This window comes from Apteryx mantelli, chromosome 4 (genome assembly GCF_036417845.1).
Source record: "Apteryx mantelli isolate bAptMan1 chromosome 4, bAptMan1.hap1, whole genome shotgun sequence".
In the NCBI taxonomy this organism is placed as follows: domain Eukaryota; kingdom Metazoa; phylum Chordata; class Aves; order Apterygiformes; family Apterygidae; genus Apteryx; species Apteryx mantelli.
The window spans coordinates 61,344,583-61,370,227 of NC_089981.1; the positions used below are offsets into that span (position 1 = coordinate 61,344,583).

At 39.7% G+C, this 25,645-nt stretch overlaps 1 protein-coding gene across 4 annotated transcripts in view; it reads right to left on the reverse strand.

Annotated features, from left to right (window-relative positions):
* Window positions 1-12,710: 12,710 nt before the first annotated feature.
* Window positions 12,711-25,645, reverse strand: part of BAZ1A (bromodomain adjacent to zinc finger domain 1A) — a 67,051-nt gene continuing 54,116 nt past the window's right edge. For 3 of the 4 annotated variants that reach the window (XM_067296724.1, XM_067296723.1, XM_013940497.2), the window contains 6 exons: window positions 20,188-20,435; window positions 19,858-20,084; window positions 18,209-18,693; window positions 16,551-16,696; window positions 14,239-14,326; window positions 12,711-13,722 (listed from right to left, as the gene is read on the reverse strand). In XM_067296724.1, the coding sequence (XP_067152825.1) occupies window positions 13,532-13,722; window positions 14,239-14,326; window positions 16,551-16,696; window positions 18,209-18,693; window positions 19,858-20,084; window positions 20,188-20,435 (1,385 nt within the window). In that variant the 3' untranslated portion in view covers window positions 12,711-13,531. Of the gene's footprint in view, window positions 13,723-14,238; window positions 14,327-16,550; window positions 16,697-18,208; window positions 18,694-19,857; window positions 20,085-20,187; window positions 20,436-25,645 lie in introns of those variants that run through there. The other variant, XM_067296725.1, reaches the window with a different exon arrangement.

Here is a 25,645-nt window from a genome sequence, read left to right on the forward strand (position 1 = left end):
GATCAGTGCCCTGATCTCATGCTCTTGCAGTGTACTCTGTCACCTATGGAGGTCCTCTACACTGTAGTTCCAAGGCACATAAAGCAAAAGGTGGAAAAGGAGGTAGCATCTCCAGAGTTGCAAGGCTGGATGACAACTCGAAATTGTGCATGACTCACCCCCCCTTTACTACCATGGAAACTCAATAATGAGTCATAAGTGCTTGTTATTCTATTCACTTCTCAAGGTATACACCTGAGGCATCCAGACACTCAGGGATGCTGGTACAAATCACTGTCCAGTATCTGGCAGCCATCAGAGAACAGAAGAAACAAGGATTAAAGGATTTTTTTTTACTTTCTAGACATCTCTGAGAAATACATGAGAGTTTACCAGAAGTTGAGACCATTTCTAAGGGATGAAAACCAGAAGGTCAGAGGCAAACAGAATAGGGCTTTTCATTTTCAAGGAAACTGAGGGGTGGACTCCCCATGACTGCAGCTACCAGGGAAGGAACTTGGAATAGACCCTTGTGGTGACCTTGAAGGCCACAGAAATGGCCAATATCCAGCTTAGAGCAATAATGATGAGGCAAAAGTGATTGCTGGAGCACACAGACAAAGCTGCTGCTCATCTGGTTCCCCACCCTGGCATCTCACTGCACTCAGGAAGCATCGAGTTTCACTACCCCAGTGCCACAAGCCCTGCATCCCACCAGGCACCCCCGAAATAGCCCTGTGATTCAGAGCGCCCAGCAGCCACACGAAAAACCTTTGTGAATGATATCCTATGCTGAGCACATGCCTCGAAGGAACCCCCTCCAAGTCTCCCCTCACCCTCTGTGGATGGAAGCAATGACTCACTGGAGAGCAAAAGGCACTGTTCATTTGGATTCAACTCCTGGATGCTCGTTAGCATAAAGTGATGGTAATTAAGTCAATTGCCTCATGCACACAAGCTCTCTTAAATCACAGCCCTTTGCTTTTTCGTTCTGCACATCCGTTTTGCTTCTCTATCAACTAGACTAAACTCAGCATTACCATTTTAGCCTAAATTCCTGTGAAAGCAAGGCCTATACCTGACTTCTTTGGGCATCCCTTGTCTCACTTGGGCAAGTCCTTGTCCCAGTAACTGTTTAACTTGTTAGCTTATTTCAGTCATATCTGGCAGAAGGATAGAGGTCTCAAAAGTAATTAAGATCCTTAATTAAGTAATTAAGTTTCATAAAATAATTCATTTGAGATACAAGAAAGTGGGGTGTTATGTCCACAAGTAACTTCTGATCATGTTGATTTCTGCTATGAGACAGCAGGCCCCTTATGGAGTAGCCAAATTACCTTCAGGAAAAGGGCTATAAAGGGAGAGCAGAGGAACATGTATAAATGTATGTGGAAATAACAGGAAGTCTTAATACCATTCAGTTACAAAGACAATCGGTCAAGAGAGAAATCCATAGGAAACTACATTTCACTAGTTATGTTGCTCACAGCCCTTCTTATTTTTCCTTTGCTCTGCAGAGTACCTCTGGAAAACGTCCAGTTTCCCTCCAACAATTCTGTATTTTCAGTGGGAGTACAAAGAATGCAGAATAAAGTCTAAATTCATGTTATATGAAAGAGTATTATAGAAAACCCCAGCAAAAGGCAAACACTGAGTTTTTTATATCTTTTCTTACATTGCAGATACATTTATTTTAAAAAGTTATATTATACTGTAAATTTATTTGACTATAATTGGCAGATTCTAGGGTGCAGGAAGATATCTTCCTGCAAGTCAGCAAGATTTCCAGAGTTTCCTGCCTGCACTAGTCCTTACAAGCCTGCAGCAAGGGGCAGAGTCTGTGGGCTAATGTGGAGCGCAGGTCCCCAGCGAGCCGTCCTGTCAGACCATGCAACTTGGGAGGAGAATGAATTTTCCTCTAAGGGAAGCTCGGGGTCCACATTCCTTGGCAGGGCACTTAGGCTGGTCTAAGCTGCCTCTTCCACCTCCCTCTGCCACTTGTTCCTACCCCTGCGCTGTGCCAGCACATGTGTTCATGTGAACTGAGCTCAGGAACTGATCCAGCTGGAAGAACAAACAAAAATGCAGAAAATCACTCCAGTCTGGGGTGGAGGAAGGCGTTGGGTTCCCCCCCCCCCCCCGAATCAGCTCCCAGACCTGGGTCACTGCATGGCTCCACACACACTTGGGCTTGGCACTGGGCGGAGGGCAGGGACAGGGGCTGCCGAAGGAATCGGTGTGGTCCCAACCCCAAAAGCCCTTTTCGGCTCCAAGTCACCAGTCAGGTTCTTGCAGGCCTGTGTTGGGGTGGGATGTGGGGCGCACCAGGGCTGGCTGCAGCTCTCGGAGGACTCGGGTCCTACCTCCTGGCCTATGCCGCTCCCGTGCAGAGCGATGAAGCGAGCCGTCCCCTTGCGTCACCCCGCGGGCGCCAGGCCCTGCCAGGACATTCCTTGGCCGTGCCACAGAGCAGGCTCCATCCTTGGCGCGTCGGCTCCATCGCCAGCACGCCGGCTCCCACTCGCCCCATGCCGCTGCTTCACTGAAGCATCACCGCAATGATGCCTCCCGGGGCCCGCGGCAGCGCGGCTGGCCCCCGCTGCTGCCCCCGGCACCTCCCGAGCATCCGCACCTCCACACCTGCCCCCGCTGCCCGCCGACCGACCCACTGCGCTGCGGCAGCAAGGGAGAGGGCAGCTGTAAGAGGAGGGACAAGAGCCCGGGGTGAGTCATGGCAAAGGTTCTCTTTATGTATCACAGGGTAGTTTTACTCAAGCTGTAATTTCGGTTTGATGGCTGTGATACGTAAGTTAGTTTAAGCAGCCTTTTCCCTGCCAGTGGTGCTGCTTCTCTGAATGTGGCTGAAGAAAAATACTTGTTTTTCTCAGAGAGTTCTTCACCCAGCTCAGTTCCCTAAGCAAGTTCATCTTACAGCCCTACAAACAGCTGTGCCAGAACAGCCCAGGGAAGCATCAGGGAGGTAGGAACAAGCAGGATAGACAGTGTAACCCAGCACTGCTGCTGGAGACACGCTCCTGGAGCCAGCGGCTCACTTCTTAGGGCTGGCTGGAATTCCCCATTTCCCATTCTGTGACTCTTAATGGCTTGCTAAGAAATCATGCATGCCAATGAATCATAATGCTGCTCGCCCACATGCCTGTCGCTGGTCAATGGAAAATAAAAGATACATTTAATTAGAATGGTATGTTTTTTAATGACATCATTTTAGAGATGGCATTTAAATGTAATAAAAAAAGGAAATAAAAATTCCTTATGGAATAGAGATGGCAGAAAAATAGGCAAACAGAAACAAAAAAATCCCTCAAAAGTCTAAAATACAAGGGAACTTTGCCCAGCCATATTAATGGAAACAGAAGATTAAAAAAATGACTTTTAAGTAATTAGCACATATTCTATATTCACAAAGCTTTGCATATTTGTAACACTGTAGAGAAAGTAACTATTTACCCTCATAGCCTTCATGGATTTCTGTTTCCCCTGCAAAATACTTTTTCCCCAGAAGCAATTTCTTTCCAAGCCTCTTTTTTCTTGCTGCCTCTTGTTCATAGCTGAGATAAATTTACAGTATAACCTCAGGTGAGGAAGGATTTACAAGATCAGACACTGTTTGTGTATCAATTATTCAATCAGGACACTTACCAGCTTTTCTCTTCATAAAACTTTCATTTTCATGGTAAAGACAGTATTTTTTCACTTCTATTTGTAGCATTTTTATTCCAAGGTCTCAAAGCTCTCTATTAAAATTATGTAATCAAGTATCCCTGTCTGGTGGGTATTACCTTTCCTGCTCAGTGACTTGCCCAAGGTCACACAGGAAGCCTGTGGCAAGCCTTGGCGCAGGGCGGAGAAGGCTTCAAGCCCCTTCCACGCTTTACGCCCCAGACAATCCTTCCTCCAAAGGAAGGAAATGTAGGTCATTCAGAACTACTATTTTCTCGAAGCCTCTCTTTCAAGCAAATAGCAAAGTCAGATACTCCTCAATGAGCGTCCTCTAAAAACACAAGGTCAGAGGAGTTTGATGCTGGCTGTTATTTCCAGCTACAGATGTGCCAGAGCAACACATACATCTCTATATACAGTGAAGCAGAACCCTGGCTGTATAACAGACCTGAATGCAATATGCTAAACCCTGTCTAAAGAAAGGAAATGTAAAAAGCAGGATCGTTTCTGGGAGGCAGAGTAGCTGCTGTGCTTCACAGAATAATGCTTATTACAGTGAAATGGCAAGAAGGGAGCTAAAGTGACCTTTAGAAAACTAACATATAGATCTGACCTATACACTTGGTAAGTGGATCTGGGGAAAAGTTGCCAGACTGCTTTGGAAGAATAGACTGTAATGCTAAACGAAGTATAGATTTTATTACTTAATCATTCTTATTAAATAAAAGTCCAGAATTTTTCTTCAAGCAGCCAAAAAGCAATGGTATAATTTGTTATATGTGTTGGTCACTTGGAAAACCTCTTCTGGATAATCCATTCATTTTGTGTTCTTGCTTCATACATGTCATTTTTTCCTATAAAGACAGCTAATGGCACAGTCACCTAAAAAGTGTAAATCTCTCAAACTGAAAGCATGCCAACCATGAAAAAACAGTAGGAGGAAAAACTGAAACATTTTCTGTTACTGCCAGCTTGTTTTCAGCTAGAAAACACTGCTTTTAGTTTGAAATACTTTATTCTCTCTATTTATGTCTGCATCAGAGATACTGCTGCACAAAGAAATGTGAAGGATGGGAAGTTATGCCTGGGATCCCTTATTTAATCTCATTTCTTCCAGCCCACAGGGTCCACTCACAGTTGCAGAAGAATCCAACAGCCTCATGCTCCTTCCTGTCACTATTCAAGGACACACATATGAGTAACATAGAGGAGATGCCATTAATAGTTTTGCTGGTTTCTGTCAGGAATTTCTAGTGGAGCAATAAAACTGTGATGCCTATGGTTAGCAGGGATGTTAATCAATGTGATGGTCCCAGGAGGTATTTCTTCAATAGCAATTTCACCCTTCACTAACCTCTACAAGTTTATGGCAAAAATTCCTTGCGTTTGCCATTGGAAGGAAGTTGTCTATTATACAGTGAATGTTCAGCAGACCACTGCCATACGCCTTGCTCAAGCCATGTGTCTCCTACTGCTGTAATGTCCTTTTGCTAAGCACATTCCTCACCAGCATTCAGCAATTTTTTTGCTTTTTCTCCTATCTCACACAAATACAGTGATAGTCCTTGTGCTGCCAATCTCAAAGCACTGTTTCTCTCTCCAAGTTTAGGAGGTAAAATTGTGCTCCCCCTTACACTAGGATTTCAGTAGATTTACCAAAGCATAGGAGCAGAATTTTTTCTGTTTCTTTTTAAAAACTGATTGGATATAAAAAGAGAAGTGTGCTCTATTTTCTTACTCTCCTCAGTATTATGGCTCAACAATTGGTTCTTTGCTCACTAGCATTATATAAAATTGAATATATAAATATAATGGAACTTATACAAAAGAAAGTAGTAAGGACAAATGCCACCAAAATAAAATCCATATCTATAATTTTCCTAACAGTGGTTTCATCTTTTTAGGTTTCTGAAAACTTTCAGTGAAGAAGCAGTAACTCTCACTGGAGGAATAGGATACTTGGAAGTGGTAATTTCTTGAACTGCTTCAGCTTGATTCTCAGGTGAATGACTGCCAAGTGTTGGGATGCAGTCAGACATCTCAGCAGATTGCACTATTTAAACTGGTGCACCTCCAGGAAAAGGTGGTAATGCTTTAAGAAATCTCTTTCCCTTCTGGATCGATACATGCAAACCTTCAAAATGTTTGGGTTGGCTGGCACTGATTCTCCTTCATTGTACTCTTCTTTACAGAAGACTCCCAAAAAAGTGGACTCCAAAGACCACAAGGGTTCCTTGTGCAGCAAAAGTCCTTGTTTTTGTGTGGCTGGACAAGTCCAAAGCACTATTGCAAACAGATTTCAGATGTTAATCCAGAGTCTTGCAGCCTTGGCCTGATTCTGCTGCTAACCTGTTATATGGTCGCCAGGAAGACATTTCACCTCTCTGTGCCCTGAACTGTGGTTCATCCATCCTACTGGGGTTATGTCATCCAGTTGGAATAAGATCCTTGGAAAATGGACTGTTTCTAATCAAGAGCACTTCTATCACGTTGTAGGTCTGATTTAAGGAGACATCTTTGCAATACAAAAAATAATCACCAGGAAAAGACCAAATCCTGTGCAGGAGATAAGGAAACCATCACGAAAGTGCCAAGAAAGGGGAGATTAATTCACATGACCTGTTTAAATTGGATATCAAAAACTAGATAAAAAGGAGGATAGATACTTTTGGTTCTGAAGTTTTAATACTGTTAAAATTGCTCCAGAAAGACCTAGTGTGAAGTATTGCATCTAAACATAAGGTAATTCTGCTGTTTTGATGAAGGTTGAATGCAAGGACTAGGTCCATTGCAATGCTCTGTTCAGCTGTCTCTAGCCACTGAGACACTGAGCTATCAAATAAAATAAAGAGGGCTCTGATACAGCCCTTGCTACGCAGTGCAAAACTAAAGGGATTCTGTGCTGCTCAGCAGCACCCCTTTCACCAAGCAGCTCCATGCATAACGTAGGCATCCCAAATATGCAAGGAAAGGGGAAAGATACAGCACAGTGCAGATCACCTTTGTTTGCTGGAGATTTGAGGGGGTTTTGAGAACAATTCTACAAAGCGCTTGAATTGGAGAGACTAGAGAGCACCACTGAGGCGTCACCTTCCTTCCCTAGTGGTGGTAGGGCTTGAGATATCTATGGGAAACAATTCCAAAGGTTTTGGATCAGGTAATGCTAAGATCTTGTACATGAAAGACCTAATAGAGAGGTCTTTGTCAGCCCACCCTGAGGTGCCTCCTTCACTTCCTTCATGCCACAGAAACAAAAGATGCCCAGACTAAACCTACTCATGCATCTGTCCCAAGTGTTGCAAGTGCCTTACACAGCAGCTCTGTGTAGGAAAGTAAAGTCCCTCATGAAGCATGTAGCTTAAAAATAGTTGATCTTGTATTTTAAAACCACTATGCTTTTATTTTTCAGATAGCAACCTAAAAATAAAACATTAACTAAGCTTAACATGTTAAATACATGAGTTGAGATCATTTGCTGGTCTATGAAAAAGAGCTTTAGGATGACTCGGGCACAGGAATATTTATAACTGTTGCTGGATCACTAGACCTGCAGGTTGCTGTGAAAGTGTCCTCTGGTGACAGCAGTCCTCTTGAGTGGTGCCAGGACTGCAAAGCCCAGCATGTGACTCTGATGGCGGGATCTGCGCAGGAACGTTCACGAAAGGCAGCTATAAAGTCCTGATCCCGCAGGCAAATCCACATGCTTCCCAGAATCAAATTCACAACTCTGATCCAAAACTCAAATGTTTCAGCATCCTGCATCACATTTCTGACATTTCAAATGCATGATTTGTAGGAGCCAAGCCACAGTACCACTGTCCTCTTTAAAGTCCTTTCCTATCCAAACTAATTTGATTTGTAAGACACCTAGAGAAAAACAGAAAAGCACATAGATTACTGTATATATTCTTATAAAACTGTTAATCTAGGGAATAATTATATAAAGCATAAATAAAACAGTAAACTAAGACTAGCAAATCAACAAAACTCATGTTTGTATGTTACCCTACCAGAGCGTGACTATCTTCTACAAGATAACTTTGTTACAAATCACACGGGAAATTATACAGCAAACATGATTTTCAGTTTCTCCACATGGTACTATTAAAACCAGGTTGTACATAGTGCCAGAGTACCAAAATTACATACTGTGACTACCATGCAATCAACATGATGCTAGAGCAGTGTCACTGAGTTACTAGTATAAAGGCCCTTTCTTTCATGGTTCTTTGAAACAAATCTAAGAAAGGAAACTCGAATCACTGTAGAGAAGAATAAATGAAAGCTGATCTTTTGTGGGCAGTAGCCAGTGCTTTGGAGAGTATGCTGTAATGTAACATGGTAGTAGGAAACTTGGCCCAATCAAACATTTCTATCATCAAAAGCAAGTGACCTGAACAGCTGGATATATTCTCTGAGCAACAGCGAGGCCAAAAGCAGAGCGCTCGTGCTTGTCCCATTCTCCCCCTTCTGGTGAAGAGCAAGGGACTGTCCTGCACAGGGCACACATCCGCCCCCCTCCTGCCCCCACCACACTCGGAGCCCCTCTAAAGGCAATGGCTGATATCCTCTTGTGCTTGAAGTCCCAGGAAACCTTTTTTTCCTGCTTTCATACCTAAAAAATTTTAAAGATGAATTTGCAGCCAAGAAAAAATAGAGAATTAGTTTCAGAGATTATAAAGATTGCTATTTTCCATGAAAGCAGCACTATAAACCCAGGAAAATCATACATTAAGATAGGGAAGCAAATGCAAAGTTGGCCCCTGTATTTTTTGGAACACATATGTGGACTGTGGACTTCCACTACTGAAAACATTTCAGGTGTGCTTCATGTTGTTTAGCATTTTAACACACTCCAAATCAGAAAGCATTGGTCAGGGAAAGTATCTCTCTGCCAGAATACAGCTCTGAATATCAGTCAGCAGGTGCCCGGCTAAGTCTGAAGTGTTTCACAAATAGCAAGTCAGCTTTGTCTGATTACTTAAAAAAAAAAAAAAAAAAGTTTAAAGACAGACACAGCCATACATTGCCACTGCAGTTCAGAATACTGGATGCTACTGAGAAAAGGGGGAAGGCAGGAGGAAGCTGGGTTTTGTTCCCAGCACAACTTGAGTAAATCAGTTTTTCCAGTTTTCCAGGTACTGGAGACCTAATTTTCAAAGACCTAAAAGTAGGATGTTCATGAATGATAACCCTATTTTAAGGATAGGTGGCCTAAAGCAGTTAAAAACATAAAACTTTACATCCATGCAATCTAAAAATAAGTACGCTTCCAGATTCTGTGGTGCACAAATACACAGCCATGTTTTAAAGTTGATTCTACTTCAGCATCCACATTTGGGAATAGATGGGAGACATCTATGATGGCTTGACTTACTCATCTTTATAATTTCTACCCGATTTGCAGCACAAGTCATTTCACCTTTGCTTTTGACTTAATCCAAACGTCTTCAAACCTGAGTGCCCCCAAAATGGGAACTTCCTTATCTGTAACTGGAGATTCTCCAAGAGTTGTTGTACACACACATTCACACTGGGCATATACCATCGAGCACTTAAAAGCAAAGACTTTTTGTTTTAATAAAGGGCTGTTCAAGGAAGCACCAAATTAAAGGAAAAGGGTTAGCTCAATGACTACATCAATAATCCAAAACCCATAAAACAAACATGTAATCTCCTAACGACCAGTCCAGTAGAACGTTATGTCAGCCAGAGTCTAGGGACTTCTGGTGTCCCAGAAGATCTTCTCACTGCCCATAGAAGAATCCCCACTTTTGGACTATCACAGTTCTATAGATCATTCGTTGCTGGGCGTATTGCAGTTGGTTACTACATGAAGTTGGGCTCTCCAGGGTCCAGCAACCTCTACCTCCCTATAGCTTACACACAGAGGTTCAGACTGGTTTCTGGCTGGATCTTGCTGGTTTCTGATGCCCATCTTTGCTAAGATTATGCTATGATCATCTTACTTAACTATTAGTATTAAAGTTTAGGTGCTTTCTCCTATGATACTTGAAATGATTTTTTTCACCCTCCACACAAGAACCATTCAGCACTGGGTGCAGGGTGTGGTGGTTCCAGCCCAAATCCTTCACAAGAGCAGATCTGGAACCCAAGGCAGGCCAGGGGAACCCGCACCAAGGAAGCAAGTCCTAGTAGCAAAGTCAGTTTCATCTCAGCTTCACCCCAACTTGCTTTATCTTATGACTATTAGGTAGATCAAGACCTGAACAAGGGTTTACATCAGGGAAAACAGGAATGCATTTGATCCCAGATTGCCTTAAAACAGAAAACTGGTATTTGTCAGCATCAAAAGCAAGACAGTCTTCTGCTCTAGAAGCTGGCCGTGAAGAATGCTGTCTCATGTCTGTCACATTGTCTGTCAGAGCAAAGCAACTCAAATTTTCCAACATTATTAAAAGTTTCCAGGAGTTCAACTGTGAACAGATGAATCTGATGCTTGATATACTACTCCAAAAAATCACCCACTTCCTAATAAAGGAGAACGGACCTGGCACCACAGTTTTGCTAGATTGGTGCTGCCAGCTGACACCTAAGCAGAAACAGCATCAGTTTGACTGCAACAGCACACAAGGGAGTTACATTTAGCATTTGAAGACAAGACTCCATGAATGGACCTTCTCCTTCTGACCTACTCCTGCTTGACTAGGATTAGGAAGGGAAGCTTCCAATAATAGCAGCCACCAAGATTTGACTTCTGTGGTAACCAGGAGCAAAACAAGCTGGTTTTGAGGAAATGCTGGGGTTTCCTGGAAGAGACAGTATTTTTGGTTGGAGTTCAGTTCCTCCAAAGGAACTGGCTCCATGGTTATAAAAGAATTATTACATACAAAAAGAATCAAAAGAAATTCCTTAAAAGATTGTTACTCAGTAATTCCTCGCTCTGTCATGAATGAAAGGAGCAGCAAGAAAGAGAGGCAGAATCTGCACAGCAGGAAAAACAGTTGGTTTAACAATCCCTGGATAACTGCTGGAGCCCAAGATATATTGCAGGTACTTGCAGGGAAACAGACATTCACTATTGGATCTTGTTATTCTCCTACTTGTAAAACAGACACTGCACTTTGAACTCACAGAAGCCTGCTGCCCTTTTTTCTTGAAGAGCCTGGTAAAGCAACAACGCAAAGCCTGATTAGCGAAGACCCGGATCTGAGATTGCACCATTTAACCTATCCATTCCTGCACCTTTGTGAAACTTTGGCTCAGAGCTCCTGCAGACACAGCACTTCTCCAGGACATGCTCCTCACCCTAGTAGTAACAGCATCTTGGATCACTTCCAGAGGAAAGCATGTGCTCGCAGTAAGTCAGAGGTTGGCTTGTTCTGGGGGAATTGTTGACAAGCAGCACAAAGTATCTCAGGGGAGGCGGGGAGGGAGATATGAAGCAATTCCTCCTTTTGCAAAGGTGGGTGTGGGGGAAATAGACATAAAAAGACTTCTTGAAATAGCTCAAAAACAGTACAGCCAAAGTTTGGAGAAGCTGCAACAAAAGCACCAACTCATCCCATCCACTGACAGGACTAGAGGGCTTGGGCCATGCTCTGTGCCTGAACACACAACAGGCACCCAGAAGGTGAGAGGTAAGCATGCCCTGTGAACAGCACTAAAGTCAAAGACTGTCAGATCTGCGTTGTGCATACAGCATATATACAAATATTTTCAGTACAGTTGCTCAAAGGCACAGTGCACACTTCTCTGTATTTTACCCTAGCATACTGGACTTGCAAATTTCATGGCAAATTGATAGCATCATTAATGGCATAAGCGTATAAACACAGCCACAAGCAGATATTTGGGTTAAATTGTTCCCACCTGCTCTATCAAAATTATAGTAGTGTTACTGAGGGGAAGTAATTGAAGGAACTAAACTTGGAGAAAGTGTGACAGGAATGAGCAGCTAGGAATAGGTTGAGGACAGTAACAATTTAAATTGCACCTGCCACAGATGGACTTGTTCAGCTCACTGTGGCCCCCAATAAATATACTCACTGAGGTCAACAGGTACTATTCATGTGAATAAGAACTTGCACAACTGTTTATGCAACCTGCTAAGTCAGGATGTTCATATCCTCTTGGGACTAGACAGATGCAGGGATACTGAGCACAACCGACACCCCGCAAAGACAACTTCTGCCACTCCCATCACTTTTTAGAGTATTTTAACATTCTTTGTGGTGGGGAGGCCAAAAACCTATATGTCCTTGATCTGGGCATAAGATAGATGTCAACTATGAATAAGGCAAAGCTCACATAGAAATGCTGAAGTATTAACAGACATTTCTGGACAATAGCCCCCTCCTCACTATTTTCATTTTTAAACCTCAAGCTGATCTGTCTCCTATCTATTGCCATCCACTCCCTAGGCACAAAAGACCGTCCATTCTTGCCATCTCTAGGCAAGATAAGCACTGCAGAAGCAGAATAAACTCACAATGAAATAGCAAATAATTGTCCAGGACTGTAGCATATAGAGGTGTTAATGCTGCAGTAGAACCTGGCACAAAAACAGGGAGGAAAGTAACTGCAGCAAAAAACTCATCTTTCAGTTTTTTCCTACCCTCTTCACCCCTACCCCAAATTTCTGCTGCACGCACTTCCTCAGAGTATGTATGCCTCCCCCTGGGGCAAACCTGTTTTTAAAAGGGATTTAAAGCTACTGACCCCCTCCCCCCAAATATAAATACTGAAAGTTAAGCTCTGGTAAAAAGACCATTATGAAGGACAGTAAGGATGCTTTAAAGAAGCTGCTGGTCAGCTAAACAAAGCTATGAGGTTCTACACTGTTAGAATAAAGATCCTGATTAAAAAAAAGCCTAAAATTTATACACACATTCCTTACATGCACATTCATGAACATTTGCAATCAGTTGGAGACCAGGTAAGACAGCGAGACAGCTCACAGCTGCAGCTGCTGAAAATGCTGGTTGAAGCCAAATCCTGCTGTATTGTCTCCAGCAGCTTCCCCCAGTAAAATAACAGGGAAGACGGCAGAGCAGCACAACTCAGAAGTAAACTTCAGAAGCTCAAGGTGCTTTGAAAAATGTGTCATTTTATTTGTACACTTAGAAAGTTGTACATAGAAACTTATAATACAGTCCCGTAAATTAATCATTGCTAGAAGAACTGCCAGGGAGAGAGGAAGGTATTTATTGATTGATCATCAAGAAGTTAGAGAGGAATAAAACAAAAACACAGGAAAAAATTAAAAAAGTTATGGAACTCTCTCTTTTTTGTTTTTAATCCCCAAGTACAAATTTTATAAATACAAAACAAATTCACAAATTACTTTGAATGCTAAATAAATATCTACTTAATAAACTCAGACTGAATACCTCCAGCCAGCACTGGTACAGTACTTAAAGGATATGCAATTGTACTCATTCATGTGTAGTGTTGAAAAGATAAGCTCCAACAAGTTTTAAACATACACACAGTTTCTTCAACTGTGCTACAGTAGAAGATTTTATCTGAGTTGATAAAGCCCTCAATACCACAGCTCCTAGAAAATCTAGAGAATGAAACAAGGTCATTTGGTGCAGGAAAAAACAACATATTACTGGAAGATATTTGAACACATGAATGTATTAAAAATGTACAAAACCTCTGTAAACCAGTACTGTATCCAGTACATCTATCAAAATTATTAGACACTGAATAAAACTGTAGCAAAGGTAATCTTTCCTACGTTCTCCTGAGTGCTTAATATTACATTGAGAATATAGTGCAGGCCACACTTCAAGGTGGTTAAACAGTTGTTATTGCTTTATATAGGTATGATGACTGCATGATTTAACATTTCATTTTAATGAACATAAAAGATTCCCTCAAAAAATCCTTTGGAAGGCAGAGGTTAGATTCGTGACTTCTTTGCAGCGGGAGCGGCATGGTCCACATTGCCAGATGTGATAGGAAGTCCAAGCTTTTGAGCCTGAATGTGGAAAAAAGCTTGAAGTCTAGTTCCAGCTTTTGCTTCACTTGTGTTACGAGGGTTGTATTCAAAGCAGTTTGAAAACATCAGCTCAATGTCTTCAATGAATTCCGCTAGTAAATGAAAAGTAAGTGAATGAATGTAGTGTATCTCATATCACCAGACAGCAGTACAAGTAAAGCAGTCTGAAACCACTGAATTAGTACAGTGATGCTACACACAGAGTTGCCAGTACAAAGACATCTTTACATATGCATTAAGTTTATATCGTATATTAGTGAACTGTCATGCAAACATTCTTACAGTCCTCTGATTATCAATAGAGGAAATACAAAATCAAGCAATTACAACTGATCCTTTTCTAAATATTTTGTCAGTGTGACCCACTGACATCAAAGGCTTGAGAAATTACCTGCAGTTTCTCAGATGCTCATTTCTTCTCTGTACATCATGTTTTGGTAGTACAAGAATTATGTTCAACAAATCCTACTTAAAAAAAACTAAGTGTTTTTTCAAAAAAACAATTACAGCTTTCTAATTCTCTGACACAGCTCTATTTTCAGACAAAAATTTATTTTAAAGTGATAAGAGAACAGTGTTCATTACCTCCTTCAGTAAGTAATACTTACATGCTAATTTGTATTCACATTTATTCACTTTTTCACGGATTATATTTAAGGCAATAGGTTTTTTGATGATATCATAGTAGTCTGGTACCTTTAAAAAGTTCATAGAAAAACAAATGGAAAATTAAATTTCAACTTATGCAAAAAATTAAAATAAATTTTTTCAGACATTAGCAAAAAGTATTTTGTTTTTTAAATAAATAGAAAAGTCCCAAGCAACCGCCTCCACATACTGAACAGAATATTAGTTTTCAGGTATTGCTTTCCATTTTTTAAATAATTGAAGTAATAGACCACAACAAATATTATCCAGTAAGTCGGTAAATAAATCTAATCCTAAATACCCTGTGGACAACTGTATGAAAGAAAACTGCACAAACAGTTAAGCATTACTGAATTCCAGCTGTTCACATCTGTCAAGAGCAAAACTGATTTCCAAGATTTTAAAACTTCTCATTTTCCTGTAACATATTACAATATGAGAAGCTCCTTAATCATGAATAATAGACATTTTTACTCTATAACTCTTCACCTACTTGCACTCCTGTTCCTTGAGATTCCATTTAGCTAGGTAGAAGAGAAGGTAGTGAACCTTTCTGTAACAAGCAAGACAGGATGCAAGTACCAGAGATAAAGCCAATTCAGACAGAATAGCATTTATGTGATAAAAGGGAAAAGAGGAAAAGGATTACTTAACCCTTAAGGGCATTGATCATTTGGATGAGAAATTTTGAATTCCAAGTAAACAATTTCAAGCTTAAGGTGCCTTCTTTTCACCCACAGAACAGGAAAAAGGTGTCTTTTTCAAGGCACAAACTGATCCAAACGTGGTTTTCTTACAAGAACAAATATCCACATGCACCATCACTGATATTTTAAAACCAAAATTCTTTGTTACGGCCTGTAACTTTACTATATCAAGTGCAACTTGACAGTGAACCTAGAGGAAGAATTAGTAGAGAAATGGAATTAGGTTGATTAATTTTTTCACTCCTTTCACTTTTGGAGTGCCATTTACATAAACACTAAAAAGAAAAGTATCTTCTCTTTCTAGCTTGCTGGACTCTCTGATCATGTAGTGCATTCTTTACATAGTCTTAAAGGCAGTGAGAAGTTTAAACCAAAACTTCTCACATGATGAAGAAATTTTGGGGCACTCAGATATGGATCTTTCTTTCTGAACCAAACAGAAGCTAGTGCTTAATTTAGTGCTTAATTCAGGCAAACCTGAATGCACTGAAATATCTGCAGTTTCTTTTCCAGATCAAAATTAAATTATACTTCTCCATCCTCCATAAGAAGCTTCCTCATATTCAGCCAGATTCTTGCATTTCCCAAAGTAATTCTAGTACTCTAGTAGCTGGACATTATTCTCAGTTTCATTCAAAATTCCTCTCCTCCTCTGTGCTTACATCTTTCATTCACATTCGTATATCATTCTTTTTGTCCAAATAGATTGATCCTTCCAATCCCCTAATATCTGTGGCTCTTAAGAGTTACAGGTCTTCATTTACCAGCTATTACTGTTAATTTTAATAGAGCACTTCAAAATAAACACTGAGCCCTAGATCCTGCCAGACTATGGCTGCTGCCTGCGTGCAGAGTTGCTCCAGAGGCGTTTAACAGGACAGGTACTTTATTAGGGTAGAAGAGTTCCAGAAGTGTCTTACAACCAAAAGGCCAATGCAGAAAAGCAAAAGCACTTTGGGAACTTTTATTGTAATACAGAACCTCTAAACCAGGCCTTACATTAGGTACCTACTTTACCATCAATATTTTTAAAACTAAACAGGAAGGAATTTTGATTAAAAAGTAATCTGAGAAATCATCTTTCTACTGCATCACAATTAACATCAGAATGAAGATAAAGTTGTTCCTATCTCATTATTCTATTGCAAGTCTCTGTTTTGAAAATACACCTTTAATATTTATACAGCTTTAGAAAGATCCAATCCAGTGCATAAACTGAAGATTAATTCAACTAATTAATAACCATAAGCTTACCTTTAGCAGTCCAGTGCATATTTTCCAAGGCTTTGGGGGGTTTCGGGTTTTTTTGTTTGTTTTGTTTTATAATCAAAGCATCTCACATTTTTCAATCATTGATGCCAAGCATAATTGTAATTTTCACAATAACATGTCAGTTGGAAAATCTATTTCTGGCACCAAATATTTGAGTTGAAAAGCGAGAGTTTACCTGAATCCCACTGCTTAGCTGTATTCCCCTGCTTGGGCAATGCTATAAATTACAAGTTTTACTGGCAGCAAACAGAATTCCCAAATGTTATCGTTCCCTGTGCAGTTATATCAGTTACCTGGATTTTGGAAACCAGTTTCATGAAAGGCCAGCTGTCATCATGTCGTACCAGTTCTACTACAAGTTGTTCAAAAGCCGAGAGTTCATGAACTCCACCTTGACGTCCTGAACTTCTCCTGTTCAATGAGGTTTGAGGAGATGATTCTGAAATAAACAAATAAAAATAAAAAAAAGCTGAGTAAAATCAGAAGAAAGTGAAACACCATTATTCTGCACTCAAAGAACAAACAAAAAGAATATCTAGCACAGGATACAGAAAAGTGAGATGATGCATCATCAACTAGAGGTCTCAGTCCCTGATCTGGAAGTTTCTCCTTTCCTTCACCATGTCACCTGAGATGGAGATAAGACACACCATTCTTATTCTTTTGCTTGGCTGCCTCATCCTGCACACAGCAATCGGAGACAGATTCCAAGAATAGCTGTGTTACAGTAAGAAAAAAAAGAATTCCAAATTTCAGCTATAACATTCTGGAAAGTGAAGTTAAAAGACGAAATACAGATTGTTTAATCCTTGGACCTCTGTGTAGCAGGATACCATGTGTTAGTTTTCATTCTGTATTACTGTTTTACTTACAAAAAACAATTTTGTCTCTACTGAAGTGTCCTACAGCAGTTTGTTGTTCTACTGTTCATAATAAATTTAACAGCTCCCTCTTAAGGAAAATCTTGGATATTGAAACTATCAATACCACAGTATCAAGGCATAACTCATGTAGTTTGGCTTAAAATAATGACTATATTATAGCCTTGTTATTAACAACTACAGGTCTCTCTTACTGTGTAAAATGTTAAGTACCAGAACTTAGCCGGGTTCCTTCTTCTGTCTTCAACTCGTTAGTTTTAGAAAGACTTTTTCACTGATTTCAAATTTAAAACAATTTGTTAAATATTTATAGAAAAGCTTTATTAGACAAAAACAGAATAAGCTCTCTGCTCGTAAATTCTACTTCTGCAAAACTCTATTCAGTGTTGTTTTATCTGCTTTCAAGAGCAGTCAGCAAGGCAGTTGCAAGATAAGCCCAGAAACTCCCAGTGATGAAGGACAGAAATGCTATAGAATACAATGCTGCCACACTGCAGTGCAGGCTCTTTCACACTCTTCAGTCACACACTGGGTTGTTTTTGTTTTTTAAGGTATTGTGGCTTTCCAACTATTTCCCCGCCATCAAATACTCTGTATGAGCTTAACAAGCAAGGATACTGTTAGCCCTACACCAGACAGATTACATTTTTCTTCTATTAACAGTTTGTCGTACATGTGTATTCCTAACTTCACTACCTTGTCTGCTTGTGTTCTTCACTGTTTAACTCTTTAATAAAGCAAAACCATAAGACCTGTAAGTAAACACTTCCATTTGCATGGTTGTAAGGCACACATATCACTTTCAGGTTTTCTATATGTTTATTAGGGTATTTATTCTTTACATGACTGAATTTTCAGTGACCCTAGAAGTGACACCCCCCCACCAAAAAAAAAAAAAAAAAAAAAAAAAAAAAAAAAGGTAAGGGGGAACAGGTCTGTCTTGTTGGAAGTGGCAACAATTCCTTCAACCACCATTTCTCACTAATTCTAGTCTTCTCTACTCTACCATGGGAGTATTTTAGAAAGGAACTGAGCTCTTTTTTCATTCTAGACAAACACATTTCTCTAACCTGTGGATTGTCGTTTCCTGCCTCTTCTCTTGGGTTCGCTAACAGGAAGAGAAAGTTTTGAAGCAGAAACTGGATACTTTCTAACCCGTTCACTCGAGTCTGCAGTATCAATGATTCTAAATCCAAGAGAACTGGAAGCACTATTTTCTGATGCGTTATCAGCATTCTTTCTTCCTCTTCGCCGTCTTCGAGGACTGAGTAATTCCACAAATACATCTGCTTGTAATGAACCTTGGCTCTGACGAGTGGTCCGGCTATTAAGTCTTAAAGCAGGCTTTGTCACTGATGGAGGGGCTGATTTTACCTTTCTTATACCCCTTCTGGTAACTTTAGATGATGATGCAGTTTGCTTAGGTGTATTTTGCTGACTCCGAGAAGCATATCTTGCCGGACGCTGGCTGTTCCGACTTGAGAAAGGATTGTTGAGTTTGGCTGCTCTCATTTTTAATGGAAACTTGACTTGTGGTCTTCCTTGCTTTGATGGGCTATAAAAAGTGGATAATTATGCATGATATTTATCCCAAAATTATATTCCCCCTCTTTTCTTTCAGCTTTCTAATTCAGCATTTAAAAATAAAGCAACTATTCGAGGTTGGATCAGTAAGCAGGTGACTTTCACTACTGCAGTCATCCAGTTACCATTCTCTTAAATACTGCACTGAAGTCTCTTAATTAAATATTATGAGAAGCAGCTACGTTAAAGAGAAATTCTCAGGATTCTAACTTGGGCAATGCAAATTCATTACCTGGAGCATCACCTATCAATTTATTTAAATTGCCTCTTTATTTTTCCACAGCAACTGTAATTACTAGGATTTGTGAACAATATTATCAGCTACATAAATAAATTGCAGTTCTAAAAACCTAAACATAAAAGTTAGCCTTTAGCCTGGGTTTGTAACTAGCACTCAAGATTTTCATGCCATTACAGGAGAGAAGGAAGATCCCAGAGACAAATTTACTTCCCAAGGAGTTGCAAGTTCTCTCCAGCTACTGAATCCCAACTATTGGAGCAGGAGATGATCGTGTTTCAGTCAATTCAAATGACTGCACAGAAAACAAGAAAAATTCTCCCAGATCAGAACAGTTTCCTTCAGGTTTTACACTCCTTACATGTATATCAAATTCATTACTTTACTGAAATTGTCAAATTGGATTATTTACTTTGTCTTTAAAGCAGTTACTGCAGTACTCCTCCAGCCCTCCCAGTGTGACATAGCCTCGTGTGGATGACCTTTTCCTTCCTACTGTTCAATACTTTATGCATCTAGTGCCCCAAAATTCCAAACAAGGCGAAAATAAACTCCAGATTTTCTTCAGAAAAATATTCTGTACTGTATGAGACTCTCTCCACTTTCCACCCAGGAATTTACATTCAGAACAGTAGCTGCACAGAACCCAAACCTGATGGCCATCTCTCACCCATGCATCCAACGCTGGAATTTTCATCTTGGAAAATTAATCTAAGTCCAGTGGACCTTGCTCTAGCTAGTATTAAACCCAGCAGTAAGAGCCAAATTCATAACAAGCACTTTTTTTCCATCTCTTTCACACTGAATTTTCTGAGATATGTGCTTATGTGAAAAATTCCTAACACTTAATAACCAAAATATTCCAATACAAGACCATTTTAATGGATCTCTATTTACCTTATTTCCTCTTCCTCTTGAGATTCATCCTCCTCTTCTTGCTCTTCTTCATAATCCTCCTCCTCACTTTGTCCCACTTCATCATAGTTTGTCTCTTCTTCCCCTTCTTCTATTCGTTCAGCAGCCTCTTCATCACTTTCCACAGAAGGCCTCTGTCTGGAGGAGAGGCGCCTAGAGCGCTGTTTTGGTCGGCATTCTGGACAAAACCAGTCTCCTTCAGGAATGACCTAGTAACAGAAGAAAAAAGAAAGCATTAGTAAGATGCCATTAGTTATGAGCACTACTCACATTTTCTGTATGAAAAGGAAACAATTTTCTTTCCTCAGATACCTTAAGCTTGGGCCTGATACAGTAGGTATGATAGCCTCGATCACAGCCATCACACAGCACCATGCTTTCTGCATCACCCTTCTTTCGACACACTTTACAGCGAGCATTGAGGATGGACTTTGACCAGATGACACTTCGATCCAAAGTGGAGAGATGAAGGAAGACTTGGGACAAACTGGTAGAAGAAAGAAGCGACTCTCTCCAGCGATCTAGAACTGTTTTATAGGATCGTCCACCATCACTGGCATCTTCCATTAAAGAAAGAAAAAGCAGGATCAAACTTGTTGTTCAAACATCCAGATTATTCTAGACTATGAGGTAAGGCTTTGTATTTCAAACAGATATGCAGCAGTAAATTGGGGTAATATTACAACCTTTATCTTAAGTTTTCAATACTTAGTTCCTCCTTAATTTCCAGATCTGTAAACTGTTGCTTTTCAATACCATTTCAGCTTAGAACTTGCACGTACACAGGACATACGAGTAAGAAACAAGTCTCACTCAGACGTCAACCTGGAAACCTAACAATTTGATTCAGTTTAGGAAGTATAAAAAAAAGACTTCTTTAAGATCAACCCCACACTTCCGGTTTACTTTGCCTTGTACATAGACATCAAAATCCAAAAATATTTACAGTTAAAGAAACTAATGGACATTAAAAAGAGACTTTGTTGGCAAGAAAGAGCTTAAAGGGCTGTTTCCACCTTCACTTGCTCCTGTCCCATGTTATAATCTGCCAGTCAACTTTTCAGCACTCTCCCCACTCTTTAACATCTTTCTCCCTATCCTGCACTCTACCTTCACAAGAATTTGCATGTCTGTGTAGTAAGCCAGATCAGGTGACTGATCTGGTTGAAAAATAATTCTTTCTTGATGCCGTATAAGCAAGATAGCACATCTGAAGCTGTGATACACACCTGGGGGCAAAACAAATAAGATGTGGAATCTGATTTAGTTTAGAAATAACCTAGGGTGGGCGTGAGGGAAATTGTACTATTTTTCCAACAGGTCTGGTTTTCGATCCAGGCCACTGAGGCAGTCACACAAACATGTATATAGAACAGTGAAAGGGGCAGTACAGAACAGGAATGAGCAGCTGGGACTTACAGAAGCAAACGGGCTGTTTGAGCAGGTATAGAAATGAAAAGGTATAAATTACACCCTGCATCACTTTTGCTAAGCAGAAAGCAAATTCCTGTATGAATGGTGAAAATTATTTCTTGCATTTTAAGGCAAGAAGGTAAGCAGAGGAAAAAACAATACAGCAGTACTTCTGGTTCTAGAAACATTCACAGATTTTCCTGTTAAAAATGATATTCCAATTATTACTGTGTGAGCTCTGGCTGATTAACAATGCCCTCAAGTATACAATGCTACCTTGCCTGCTCTACTAGTCACAGTGGGCACAGGAATGGCCTACAATCCAGCTGTCTGCCAAATGATTTCTCTTAAGAAATAGGAAAACGCCTAATAACAAATAAATTGAAAGAATGAAAATGAGACTAATTGCTCTCCTGGAAAGGCTTTTCTGCCTTCTCATCTACTCTCTGCCAGGTTTCACCTAATCTTGCATATATTTGCATTAGCAGCAAGCAGCACAAGAGCAATGATGAGAGAAGGCAGAGGATAAACAGGCAGCACAGCTTTGCAAATAAAACTTAGCTGTTACTGAACTGCAGATACAAACCTGGATTTCCCTGAATTTCTATTACTTTGTCCCTAGGTTTCCTGTCTCAAATTCAATCTTTCTAAGGATAATGAACAAGTTCCTTTGTACATCACTGCCATATAGCTCTCAATGTATTATTTAAAACTCAGTAAGAAGAAAGTCAAACTACCTGCTTACTACACTATCAGTGTACTAGTAGTGTAGTACACTACAACTACACTAGACTACAACTGATGAGACAGATCAGCTTTCAGTTCTTCCACAGATTTCTATAACCCAGTTTGTCGTAAGTGCATATATAGTTTGGCAAGTGTTTCTTTCGCTGACAATGGCAGCTTGAGTGTTACTAATTAATTTTTTTGACAGTTATTTTTAACCCGGATCAGTTTGCCAGTATAGTTCATCACACAACATAACAAATATTTGCACTGGCACAACTGCAGTTGCAATAAAGATGCAAAGATTACTGACCATGACCTGCTTCAGCATATCCCATTGCTGAAAGAAACACTTGCCAAATGACCGCGCTGTTTCAGTTCCCAATTTGAAAAATCAAAACAACACTTTTTTCTTCCATCCATCATCTTTCCCATTTATATTGTTAATTCTGAGGGAGAAATGGCCTCTTCCTTTGTGTCTGAGCAGCTCTACATTGTGCAGTGGGATATCCCTCTCTCAGCTAAGCCCTCCAAGTCTTGCTACAATGCAAATGAAGTTATTTGACAGATCTACACACTTATCCATCAATAGCTAATTGAGTTCAGGGAAAGGTTTTCCATTTTAGTATTTCTCTAAAGGAATATACAGTTGTACAATGCTGCAAAGTTTCAAAAAACGGGCATTAAAAAAAAAAAAAGTATTTTATGAATATGCAGATTTCTGCCCCAAAGTAATAAAAAGAAAATACAATTCTTTATATCTGGTTGCAGAAAACCTTTCTTTTTACCTTTAAGCTGTATTTGTTTTACTTCAAATAAAATTTAAACATTGGTTTCAAGGCTGAAATTCCTTCAATGTAAGCAACTAGCTATAGAATTACTGAGGTGGAAAAAAAAAAGGAAAACCTGATAAAATATTCAATGCTTTCCAACTCTTAGCAATATAAGTAAACATTTAAAATTTACCATCTCTCTGACTAGTCTGGTCTTCCTCTCTCTTCCTCTTTTTATCCCCCCTTTGCTTCCTTCTATTATCTTCTGCATTACCTAACATTAAATTCATAAAATTATTTCAAATACCTTTTTTGAAGTGTGGTGGAATTTTTTTAAATACTAGTTTGTATAATCCATACTTGTTTAGTCTAAAAATACAACTAGAACAGTGTTTCCCAACATATGCATGTCGACAACAGTAGGCAGGGAAGAGTAGAGAATAATGTGCATGGAATAATTGTGTAATCCTGGATTCACTTTGACTCCCTCTACAAACCAAAGGGTTAAACTGAATGCTCCTTAAATGTACCCTCCCTTACCTTTGTGTCCGTCTTCAGCACAAATGGCTACAGAAGCAGCTTACTGACCACATACAGCTTGCCTGCTCTGTAATGTCATAAGTCTCCTAACACCTCAAAGATACAGCTTTTTCATGAGCACAGTCCACAAGGACCAAGAAAACTAGCTTGTCTGTCCATACTAAGATGTTTTTGTGCAGGAGTGTTCTTGAGTATTGAAATGATGAAATTATTCTCCCAAGAAGTAAGAGCCATAAAAAACCTCATCTGCTCCAAATACAAGGTACCTTCTCTGACTTTACCTTCTCTGAACAGCAAACAAAAAAAATTCTTCATCAGAAAAATAGCCCACTTTCACTTCTGCCTCTGCTCTTACAACTCTGCAGGGAAATGATGAGAAAGCGAGAACACAGAATGCATACATGCTAATCATATCAGTTCACAACTGGAAGATGTCTGTTTATAATTGTCTTCCTAATAATAGCATCAGAACAAGAAACAACTCTGGAAGTAGAGGAAACAAAAATGATCAAAATCTAGAAAGAGAAGAATGAACAAAGACAAGCAAGAAGGAGTGAGAAAGCTATATTTTTTCTCCTGCAAGGAGCGGATGGCACAAGTTAAAGGGAGGTAAATGGTTCCCAATTATCAGTCACAAAGGTGTCTCTGAGTTAGAATCCAACCTTTTGTATGGAAGTCTATATTACATATGATTAAACACACGGGACGCTTATGCACAAAACAGTTTTTTGTTTTCAGCTGCCTCATAGGACACCTAGGTGAGCAAGTCACTTCTTCATTTTATACCTCAGTTTCCACATCTACATAATAGGAATGATGAGACGTACTTCACCACTGTAAAAACTTCTCCGCTTACATTTGAAATGTAAGGAAAAGCAATTAATATTAAAGGAGAAGCAAAATCCACAGCAAAGGCTTCTTGTGTTTTTCTCTTCAAACATACTCTTATCTGAGAAGCAAAAACCACTTCAGAGCTTCCATCAAATAGCTACTTTATTTAAAAAAAAAAAGTAGTAGGTTTTTTTTTTTTAATAAGTTTCAATTCAGATTTTTTCAGAAAAAAAACATGTACTATAAGCTGCACCCTGATGTCATCATTCTCCCACAGTGGTACTTTGGGCTAGACAGAAGGAAGAAAAAGCAAGTTTTCACAGCTAATGTGTAATCAAAGGATTTCTAATACATAATTCATAATTAAATGCATACAATTCAAGTCACATGTTGTTAAATTTAAATCACCAAACCACATAAGATTAGCAGCCATTTAACAATTCCACAAGGCAGACAGTGCTGTTCCCAGGGTCTCTAGATCTCCTTTTGCATTGCCATCTTCTCTGTTAGTCTTTCCTTGCTCTTCCACTAGTATATTTTGTATGCGCCCCAACTTTCTACTTATCAAAATCACCAGCAAGGTTCCGGGCAGCCTGATCGAGCCTTTGAGCAGAAAAGAGCAGAGAGAAGCAGCTGGTCTGGGTGCCTTTGTCTGGAGGCCACAGGGGTATACTCGCCAGTGACTGCAGTGAGTTTCACTGCGCTCTCCTTAATACTTGAAGCTGTAAATAGAGTGAACACTGCAAATTGTTTCAAGTGTGCCTCCATTCTATAATGGGAAGAGAGCATATAGTGAAAAAAGAAAAGAAAAGAAAAGAAAAGAAAAGAAAAGAAAAGAAAAGAAAAGAAAAGAAAAGAAAAGAAAAGAAAAGAAAAGAAAAGAAAAGAAAAGAAAAGAAAAGAAAAGAAAAGAAAAGAAAAGAAAAGAAAAGAAAAGAAAAGAAAAGAAAAGAAAAGAAAACCCATAGTGAAGGCAATGACAGAAATAACAAGGAAGTAAAAGCAAGATTTAGTTTGGTTTAAAACAAAAATACAGGGGACTAATCTTACCAAAAATACTCTCCTGTACTACAGCCAAGAGAACTCATAGCACTTTCTTGACAGTCAATGTTTTTACTTCAGTGGTAATTAAATTAAGAAGTTGGGTTTGGCAGGTTTAATTAGTATTAAAGATAGACGGGCATTTTGTCTAGGGGAAAATTCTCTTAAGCAGCTGGAGACAGATATAAAGAGAAATCTCTGTTACACACCTTTTTTTGGTAAAGAAAGAACCCACAAACCATGGGGTTACATATTATATACTAAAAGTCAGTTTCTATCCTCACAGCACTCTTGGTCACTTCCCAGATATGTCACTAAAAGAACGTATCTCTGAACAAGTAGTCCCCCAGAAAGACATAATGTCCACTTTTTAAAGATGTTTAGTAATAGTATTAACACCTCCTTTTTAAGCTAAGTAGAGAACTTTTTTGCATAGTATACACATG